Genomic DNA, 10852 nt, shown 5'->3' on the forward strand with positions numbered 1-10852 from the left:
AGCCCAGTGTTGCAGGCCAGTAGTTCTCAAACGTTTGGTCCCAGCACCTCGCAATCATCTTAACATGATGGAGAACCCCAAAGAGCTTCTTTTAAAAATGTGAGTCTTATCTATTGGTGTTTACAGTATTAGGAATTAAAACAGGCATTGCAAAATGACCATAATAAACCCTTTGCATATTAAAATACAATATTTGTATGTAAGACTCTTTTCCAAGAGAAACAAATCAGTAAGAAGAGTCACATTGTCCTATATTTTTGCAAGTTTCTTTAATATCTAATGTAATAGAGGCCAGTTGGGTTCTCATATCTGCTGTTGCATTTATTTTGTTCGAGATACCTCAGTTCATGTAATCCCTGGAAAAATCATCTTTACTGGTGAGGGAATAAGAATAAAAAAGCAAATAACATCTTAGTATCATCATTGACAATAGTTATGACTTCACAAACCTCTCACAGTGTCTTGGGAACCCCCCTAATCTTGGGGTCTCTGGACTGCACTTGGTCCAAGCTCCAGGTTCTTTGCTAATAACCTAGGACTCGATAAAGGAGCGACAAACTTACAATAGAATGTGTGTCCCATCAATTCTGCCTGAGGGATTCAGGGAAGCTTTCTGCTTTCCTGTGTTGCTGTGAGCGGTTAGCTCTGTACCCCTGGGGGTCCCTTCGGCCTGGTCCTCTTGGGGGCTAGGAGTCCGCGTTCACTTTGTTCTTCATTCCCAGCCTTGGGCAGGTCTGCAGAGTTACTTGGGCTGGACCCAACGCAGCTCACGGACGCTCTGACCCAGAGATCGATGTTCCTCAGGGGGGAGGAGATCCTCACGCCGCTCAGCGTTCAGCAGGTACATGCCCTTTGCTATCCAGGCTGGATTTGAAGGACGCTCCTCGGGTTTCAGATTCATGTCTTCGATTCAAATAAGTAACTATGGTTCACAGTCAAAATAAAGATATCCACCCGGAAGGGAGTAGATAAAGTTACTGAATTGTTCCTAAGAGACGGGGTAGCTGCCTCTTTAAGAGGGTTGGGTCTGGTGCAGAGGCCTCCGTGTGAGTTCTGACTCTCCCACCTTTTACTGTCTGCTCTTAGGAAATTTGTTCACTGTGCCTCAGTTTCCTCTAGAAGATCTAGTTCAGAGGATTCTTGTAAGAAAATATATATATTCTAAGTACTTATTGATTGGCACAGAATAAGAACTAAATAAACGTGAACTATAATACATTATTATACATGAAAACAGTGCAATAGTATGTTGTATTACTTATTTGTGCCTCTGTAACAGCCTGGAGCCAGTTATATGCTCTAGTCTGTGTAATACCTGTGTCTTGATTAGGTAAGTCAAAAATACTAACCATATCCCATAAAGGAAACTTTTATGTGTACAAAGTACAATAGGAGAAGATAAAAATGAAAACACTGTCTTCATTATTGTTTTCGATAAAATTTGTAACTGTATATATCAGCTCAGTTTCTTACCTAAACTCAGCAAACAGAGTTGTCTTTGGAGCCTGGTATTTAAAGGCATCCTTGGTGAGTCCTACTGTAAGTGACAAGCAGCTCCAGTTTATCCTTTCTTTCAAGTCTGTGTTTTCCGAGGTGGCATTGATTTACTTGCCATTGAGTCCCCGGTGCCACCCCTGCCACATGTGTCTCCCAAGAGCTCCCGCGTGGGTGGGGCGGGCCTGCCTGCCTGGCTGTCCCTGGTCAGGGCCACGGTGACCACGTCTCCTCCCCGCAGGCAGTAGACAGCAGAGACTCCCTGGCCATGGCACTTTACGCGCGCTGCTTCGAGTGGGTGATCAAGAAGATCAACAGCAGGATCAAAGGCAAAGACGACTTTAAATCCATTGGCATTCTTGACATCTTCGGATTTGAAAACTTTGAGGTATGCTTCCCACGGGTGGGACACATGCATTCTTTTCTATCCACTTATTGGCTGATCTTCGAAACTTTCGTAACAAACACTGATTTTTTTCTGGAGATTTTTTTTCATCTTTTTATATAATAGTGAGAGCATTAAAGATACTTTTTGAATGGTTTCTTCCCTTAGGTTAATCACTTCGAACAGTTCAATATAAACTATGCAAATGAGAAACTTCAGGAATATTTCAACAAGCACATTTTTTCTTTAGAACAACTAGAATATAGCAGGTAAGCACTCATGGAATCCTATTTCAATTTTTTTTATTAGTCACTAAATTAGAAAGGTACAGGTTGCTATAACTCAGCTTTTTTTCATCTTTTTACAGAGAAGGATTAGTGTGGGAAGATATTGACTGGATAGACAATGGCGAATGCCTGGACTTGATCGAGAAGGTAATGTATTGTTGAAGAGTCGTTTCAGTCCCAAGGGTGTCCAGCTGGCTGATTCATCTTTATGGGAACGAAATGGCTTGTGTGAACACGCACATCAAAGATGTGAATGTTTAGAACACAATGGGCCATTTGGAAATGTAAATGTAAATGTGCAGGGTTGAATTTAAACACTTGGCTGCTTCAAGGCTATTGTCTCCTTGACTCAGTATTTTTAGGATCAGCAGCGGGCAGAGCCGCTTCACTCACGTAGATTTTAAGTCAGCATCAAGGCCTTGCCAGTACCAGTAAGAGACCAGCCAGTTGTAAAAGTTTTGTCCACAAAATGGTGGTGGGTTCAAATTTTTTTTAAATGTTTATGTGGAATTTAAATTTATTGGATTTCTTTAAAGTACTATTTTGAATTCTTTCAATTAAAGAGTTACTGTGCCTTTTACTTTCTTTTTTAAAATATATTTTTATTGATTGCAAAGAGGAAGGGAGAGGGAGGGAGAGTTAGAAACGTCAATGATGAGTGAGAATCACTGATCAGCTATCTCCTGCATGCCCCCATGAGGAATCAAGCCCACTACCCAGGCATGTGCCCTGACCAGGAATGGAACCGTGACCTCCTGGTTCATAGGTCAGCATTCAACCACTGAGCCACACCTCTGTGCTGTGCCTTTTCTTTTAACCACTTATTTGATAGAGAGTAGAGAGGAAAGGAGCTCTAAAATATTTTGAAGCATGTTATGTTCACTTTTAATTCATTTAACCTTCTTTCCCTCTTCTAGAAACTTGGTCTCCTGGCCCTTATCAATGAAGAAAGCCATTTTCCTCAAGCCACGGACAGCACCTTATTGGAGAAATTACACAATCAACATGCGGTATGACAAGACCTGCCAATTCTTAGTTATGTCTGGGTAGCAGATCTGTGGATTAAAATGACATTCGAGATATTTCAATGCTGTTGGCCCCCCTGGGCCTCCACATTTAATTTTGTTTTTTCACATAACCAATGGAGCGCTTCTTTGATTTCTAGAACTAAGTTAAAATAAGCCAAAGGGGTAAATTTGGCCCCCCTGTGCCTCCACATTTAATTTCTTTTTTTCCTCTTAAACCAATGGCGGTCCTCTTCGATTGTTAGAACTAAATCAAAATCAGCCAAGGGGGTAGATTTGGGGCTGTTTGTCAGATTATGCCCATGTATATGAGTATAGAATTTTGTATTTTCAACCTGTTGTAATGACATAGACAAGAAGGACATGGTTTTCATTAAGTGTATCACGGCTGTGTGGCTATATGACTGGTTTTGAAATTGCTTTTACTGTTGTAGTTAGTTTCCTCTGGAACTCAGTGGAAACCAGTAAGTAAAAGTAGGCATTTGTATTTTTTTTTTTATTAGAATAACCACTTTTACGTGAAGCCCAGAGTCGCAGTCAACAATTTTGGAGTGAAACACTACGCTGGAGAGGTAACTTCTTAATTAAGATCCTTGACATTTGCCCAGTTGGTATTTTAGAGAAATAATACTTTCAGAAGCCAATCATAAATATATTCATATGACTTTTTTTCATGGGCCTATCTATCTTTAAAGGGAGTCTCATGCTTATCACCTGAGATTACTCTTTCGATCAATTCTACCTTCTTGCGTTTATTTTTTTAAAACCAGGTGCAGTATGATGTCCGGGGCATCTTGGAGAAGAACAGAGATACCTTTAGAGATGATCTTCTCAACTTGCTAAGGGAAAGCCGGTATGTCAGTCTCTTCCCTAAGACATCATTAGTGAGCAAAGTAATATTTATGAAAATGCTTTTAATTCACAAATATCAAAACAATGAATATGGAAGCAACTTAATCTGTTCTCTTCTTCCCTGGGCAATAGTTCATCAATAAAATGACCAACAGATATATGAATAGCAGTGACTACGATTTAATCAGGTGCTGTAAGAACAGCAAATCCATGGGTTAGATACTATTTTGACTCCTGTTATGCAGATAAGGAAACTGAGACTTGGAGCAGTTAAGTGACTTGGCCAAGATCCCTCTAGTTTTGATTGGTCTGCTTGGCTTAAGATCCCAAACCATAACCAGTATGACCGACGTTCTTCATGACAAGCTTAGAGCTGCGGTTAAATTTGATTTCAGCCTTGGGTTTGTAGGACCCTTATGTCTGTAGTTAGTACAAAGTCTGTCAAGAAAAATAAACCGGTATCAATTCAGCTAAAATGATAAGTTTATTACACATTCAGTTATTCATTCATGAATTGTAAATCTACACCATTAATCGATAGTTGATTAGCTTAGCTATGTATATATTAAACTAGGAGGCTATGTGAGGGAAAATAAGCTTACATTAAAGCTTTCAATACCTGTGTCAGATCCCGAGTGAATATAACAGAAATAAAATTTTAATACCTAAGGAAGGAAAGTAGCCCAGTTATTTTAAAGGTGTAATACTTTTAGGAATGCCAAGGCCAGGTGGCCTCCCTGTCACTTAAATAGCTGTGTACTGAGGGGAAGGGAGCCATCTCAGGTGTCAGCTTAGAAGCTCAGAATTGGAAATATTCCGTCTTCAGATGTGTTTTAACTCTCTTTCCCTATTTACAAATTGTCGCCATTTTTACTCTTAGATGAATTTTTAGACCTGTAAAAATGGTGATGTTTGAAAAATACCATGGCATGTTATCTACCAGAGAAGTTTCTGAGTTATTGTGATGCATTTAAAGAAAAGCAGTGTCTTGGTATTAAACAGAAGCATTCCGTTGTAATTAGAAGCTCCCAGGCGTGGAGATCAGCAAGCTGGCATTTCACTCTCACCCGTAAAGTGGTTTTGTGATGGGACTGAAGAACTCTCTGCTTCAGCCCCAGGTTTCTCTCTGCAAACAGAGAGGCGTGGGCTGTTTGCTCACTCTGCTCCTTCACCCCTGACATCTGTGACCGGGTCATGGGACCAGAGCTTTTCTTCAGAGCTCGCAAAGCATTGTTGGAGCGAGCATGAAGTAGCCCCCGGGGACAAAATTGAGGAAGGGTTGGGGCAAAGGGAGATGTGCCGGAGGAAGCACTGGCGTTGCCACCTTGGGAGTTGTGGATGCCCAGACGTTGTCCCCACCTTTCCTGGTCTCAATGAAGCCACCAAACCACATATTCTCCCCCCCACACCCCCCACTTTACAGCCCAAAATGTCTTCCATGCAAGGAAGATAAAAAGAAGTTACTGAAAAGCCTTCTACTTTATTAGTAGGGGCAATGGAATTCTACACAACTTTTTAATAATAGTACCAGCTACCAACTTTAGCACTTACCATGTGCCAGGCACCCTGCTCAGCCTTTTGTACATTTTCTCATTTCATTCTCACCCCAGAGTGATGGGATAAATTTTAAAATTACCCCCATTTTCCAGATGGAAATACTGAGGCCTGGAGAGAGACAACCATCCTGCCCAAGTCACCTGGCCTGGAAATAGCGGAGGCAGGATTTGAACCCCAGTCTGCCTCACTCTAGAGTGAGCACCTTTCCACCTATTAAATGAATGGATGTTGCAACACTGTGACATGAGCAAAACATTATGTCCCTCCAACCGGAGGGAAGTCAAGGCGGCAGAAGCTGAGGTGGTGCTCTGCTAACTGGACCCTGGGCTGCGCGTCACTTTCATCACAGTCCACTGTTCTGCCAGACTCTAGAGCAGTGATGGTGAACCTTTTGAGCTTGGCGTGTCAGCATTTTGAAAAACCCTAACTTAACTCTGGTGCCGTGTCACATACAGAAATTTGTTGATATTTGCAACCATAGTAAAACACTTATATTTTTGATATTTATTTTATATATTTAAATGCCATTTAACAAAGAAAAATCAACCAAAAAAATGAGTTCATGTGTCACCTCTGACACATGTGTCATATGTTCGCCATCACTGCTCTAGAGCTCTGGAGGCGACCAAATTTTTTTTCAATGCCGCATGCAGTGGTTGGTTTGAAATCTTTGGAGCTGTCTTAGCTCTTCCAGGCCTCAGTGTGTTACTGTCAGTGGGAAAATGCATTGTAATTACAGTAATCTAGCACCTAATAATTGGGTGTGTGCCCCTCATGGTCCCTGCTCTTTGCTCTCACAGATTCGACTTCATCTATGACCTATTTGAACACGTTTCAAGCCGCAATAGCCAGGATACCTTGAAATGTGGAAGCAAGCACCGAAGGCCCACGGTCAGCTCACAGTTCAAGGTTAGTCTCCTTCGCTGGCTTTGATGAGTTCGTTGTTATTGTGATCTAAGAACTGAAAGTAGGAATTAGGAACAAGAGCTCCATGAGCCAGTGTTTTTCTTTTATATCATTCTTTAAACCAGAAATAGTATATAGTTTTTTCATTGTTGTTAAAAAATAAGTAGCTGCTTATTCTTAGATTATGAAATAGCAATTCTTAAGAATTGCCATGTGGGATTGTGTTTGGCCATGTGGGATCACTCTGATTTGTATCCAGATGATCATGTGAAAATTGTGTCTATTTCTTCCCATGTCTGAATATTTGTATTTTTCTCAGGTCTATTTATAATATCATAACTAGGAATAATTACCAAGTGCATATTTAAATAAGATCAATGTCAGTTACCTTGTCAGATAGTTCAGAATGCAGGAAAACAAGGAACATTTTAATCTTAATTTTAAGCATTTTATTTTTATTTTAAGCATTTTATTTAGTTTAGAGGTAGAGCATATGATGACCATTTTTGTAACTTAATCCTAATATGAAGGGATGCAGAAACACATCAGTCAACAGACATTTAAAATATATTTTTTATTGATTTCAGAGAGGGAGGGAGGGAAGAAGGGAAGGGGAGAGAGCGATAAAGAGAGAGAGAGAGAGAGAGGGAGAGGAGAGAGAGAGAGAGAAAGACCAATGATGAGAGATCATCATTGATTGGCTGTTTCCTGCATGCCCCCTACTGGGGATCAAGCCGGCAACCTGGGCATGTACCCTGGCCAGAAACAGAACTGTGACCTCCTGGTTCATAGGTCAACATGCAACCACTGAACCATACCAGCTGGGCAGTCAACAGACATTTAGAACCTCTGCCCTCTATGGGGCTTTTATTTACTCACAGTTGGATGCATCAGTGGGAGTCTGTGTGTGGTCTGTTGTGCAATGTGGTTGGCGATAGGCCAGATACACCCAACATGGCAGGCAGTGCTGGGTAACATGATCCCATGAGGGGCAGATAGGATATAATCATAATAGCTGCCATTTATTATATACACTCATGTGTGAGGCATTGGGCTACTCGCTTTATGAACATTATCTTGTTCACTTCTCCCATAGTTGTATAAATATACATAATTGTCCCCATTTTATAGATGAGAAAACTCAGGTTTAGGGAAATGGAGACCCATTCAGTCCCTCTGAGGACTGAGCAGGATTTGAATTAAGCGGAAGTCTGTCTGACTCTAAACCTAGCTTTCAGTCTCCTGGTGGAGCTTTCTTTTTCTAGATCGCTGTGGTCTTGAAAGGCTTTGTGGCTCTTTGGGGATTAAATTGGACTAGGAATCATGGAAATGGAAAGAGTGGGTGGACCTACTAGGTAGAGACAAGGGCAAGAGAAGGACTCCTGAGACAGGAATGCGATGAGTCCTGTCCCGGAGGATTGTGAATAGGTACAGGCCAGCTGACCAGCCACCTTGTACAAACTTAAGTTGGTACCAGGATATGAAGGGCCATGGATGCCAGGACATTTTGTCATCTGTGAAAAACTTAAAAGCTTTTAAGTAGAGAAGTAACTAATCAATATAGTGTTACAGACAGCCCAGTTTCCTCAGCAAGATTGTAAGAAGAAAAAAGAGAGATGGGTGGGGGGGGGGGGCAAACAATAGATTAAAAGAGACTTAAGAGGTATATCAACCGACTACAATACATGAATTCAAAGAACAAAGCATTTAAAAATGAAATTTGCGACAGTTGACTATTTTAACATGAAATGAGACAATTGCACTTTTTAATGTTAACATTAAGGAATTCATGGTAAATCTTTTTAGTATTATATGGATATGGTTATCTATCTATATATTTTTTAAAGTGATTATCCTTTAATAGAACATATTGAAATTTTGAGGGATGAAATAAGCAATGTCTTGGATTTGCTTTTCTGCAAGAGGTGGGCATAGTACAGATGGAGACAGGGATCAGAGGAAATGGGATTAGCTGAAGCTGATGATGAGTATTCATTGCATGCTGTCTGCTTTGGTAAATGTTAAAAATTCACAATAAAAAATTGTAAAGAAGAAGAAAAGAAAGCGGTATTACAGAAATTGAAGATAAGAGTGGAGATTGTAGGTCAAAGACCAGCGAGGTGCTGGTAAAGGATTGTAGGTCATTTGGATGGAAATAATGAGTTTGGATAAATAACTACAGTGGGAGAGCTCATATTTCTCAGGTTTTCTATGCTAACCATTGAAATAGCCTATGATTTTTTTGCTGATTAACAGAATAATGTTATTTTTTAAAATGGTACTATTTCAAGGAAGTGACAAATGAAATTTGTATACTGTATTGTGAAATAATTTCAGTGACAATGAATTATAATATCCTTGCTTTACTTTACCTTAGAATGACATAATTAAAAATAAAGACCATTATTATTCCTATGATTAAATTGTTTTTTTTGTTTGTTTTTTTTTTTTTTAAATATATTTTATTGATTTTTTACAGAGAGGAAGGGAGAGAGATAGATAGTTAGAAACATCGATGGGAGGTACTATTTCAAGGAAGTGACAAATGAAATTTGTATACTGTATTGTGAAATAATTTCAGTGACAATGAATTATAATATCCTTGCTTTACTTTACCTTAGAATGACATAATTAAAAATAAAGACCATTATTATTCCTATGATTAAATTGTTTTTTTAATTTGTTTCTGATAAGTGTCTAAGGTGCTGAGAAATTTAAAGAACGAGATACTAAAAGACTAAATAGACATGTACTTTTTTCTTTCTATTAGGACTCACTGCATTCCTTGATGGCAACCCTAAGCGCCTCTAATCCTTTCTTTGTTCGCTGTGTCAAGCCAAACATGCAGAAGGTAAGAGGGGCCAGTTCTAGATTGAGACCCCGTCTTTGAGGACACTGCCTCCTAGGGTGGTTACTCACAGATTGGGTTTCTCCGAAGTCCTTTCATTATAGATGGTTGGAGATGGATGTGGCATTATTATAAAAGAACGCTGCTGAATGGAAAGATTCCCTTTGTCTCCTGGGTCTATTCGTCTGCTTTTGAATGATGCCATTAAGCTTTAAAGAAGTCTAGTTGAAAAGGAAACACTGTAAAGACTTGACTTTTTTGTGTTGTTTTTTTTTAAGCACTTGATGTGAAATTCTTGGGCAAGCTTCTATTTTAGAAGAAATCATTGGTGTATTTTTGGTGATTGATTTTTCTGTTTGTTTGATTTTCTTTTGCTTTGTTGTTAAACGTGATGAAGAGTCTGTATTCTGTGTTTTAAGGACTTTAGGTGGTCAAAACTAATTTGAAAATTCCTGAAAGGTTGCCATTATGAGTTTGCTTATCTAGGCTCTGAGATTTTACTTTGAATGCCATATCCTGATCAGAAATAATGTGAATTTTAAAAGGGAAAGCTATTTTAACAAAGAAAATTTAAATTTAGCATTAGATATAGATGAAGTTGCTCCGTCCAAGACTAAACTGGGCAACTTCCCTTAGAGTGTTGTTAAAAATTTGAAATTATCTTCATTTGGTGAATATCAGCTCTTAGTAGCTCCCACTGAAGAGAGGTAAACCCCCACAAGGTAGTGATGTCAAGGGCCCCTCATGTTGAAAAACAGGTGTCATCCTCAGAAGGATTAAGATAAGGAACCTGACCTGAACTGTGTCCTATGAGATTTGTATTAGATTCTGATAATGTGGCTGAGGCTAGATCTTTATATGGTGGTTACCAGTTGCCTTTGACTTAGTATTGCAGTGATTCCTGATTTATGGTTTCAAGATGTTTATTTATAAGAATTACAGTTGAATTCTCTGTCTTCTCAGAAGGCGGAAGTGTATGTTCTCTTTATTGAGGAATAACCTGTCAGTTTGTTACCTTACTGGGTAGTACAATGGTGAGAATCGGCACGTATAAGGCATTAAGGTGGTCAAGATTGGTTTTACATAGAAGATCTGTGATGACTTAATTTAATATGCATCTATCCTGGCAGTCTAAATAAATAGTAACTCATCTTCCCCGTTTTCACATTTACATTAAAGTGTTTTAGGTGACCACAAAAAATGACACATAAGCAATACATAGCTTTTCACATTATGTAGGAAATGAACAGTTAAGACATAACCACATATCATTCCAGCTGGTTTATTCTTCACTTTATAACCCCAATGGGCAATACTTACAAGACAGTATAAATGGGCTTGTCATTTGGGAAGGGAGCTGTTTAACACCTGTCAGCATTTCTTTTCTGATTTTATAACAGAGATGATAATCCTGTATTTCATCCTTAAGTATGCATGGCTTTTTTCCAACTTAAGGTCTTGGAGCTTGGGATGGATTTGCAGCTTTTGGCAAGCCATA

The 10852-nt window shown here is 39.3% G+C and overlaps 1 protein-coding gene across 6 annotated transcripts in view; it reads left to right on the plus strand.

The window, feature by feature from the left end:
- MYO10 (myosin X) overlaps positions 1-10852 on the plus strand; it is a 197712-nt gene that overhangs the window by 118833 nt on the left and 68027 nt on the right. For 4 of the 6 annotated variants that reach the window (XM_006081493.3, XM_023752196.1, XM_023752212.1 and 1 more), the window contains exons 11-19: positions 723-841; positions 1736-1882; positions 2048-2148; positions 2247-2313; positions 3084-3176; positions 3695-3763; positions 3962-4044; positions 6401-6509; positions 9277-9357. In XM_006081493.3, the coding sequence (XP_006081555.1) occupies positions 723-841; positions 1736-1882; positions 2048-2148; positions 2247-2313; positions 3084-3176; positions 3695-3763; positions 3962-4044; positions 6401-6509; positions 9277-9357 (869 nt within the window). The remainder of the gene's footprint in view (positions 1-722; positions 842-1735; positions 1883-2047; positions 2149-2246; positions 2314-3083; positions 3177-3694; positions 3764-3961; positions 4045-6400; positions 6510-9276; positions 9358-10852) is intronic. The other 2 variants (XM_023752221.1, XM_023752202.1) reach the window with 2 other exon arrangements.

Source organism: Myotis lucifugus, unplaced genomic scaffold, assembly GCF_000147115.1.
Source record: "Myotis lucifugus unplaced genomic scaffold, Myoluc2.0 scaffold_0, whole genome shotgun sequence".
NCBI lineage: Eukaryota > Metazoa > Chordata > Mammalia > Chiroptera > Vespertilionidae > Myotis > Myotis lucifugus.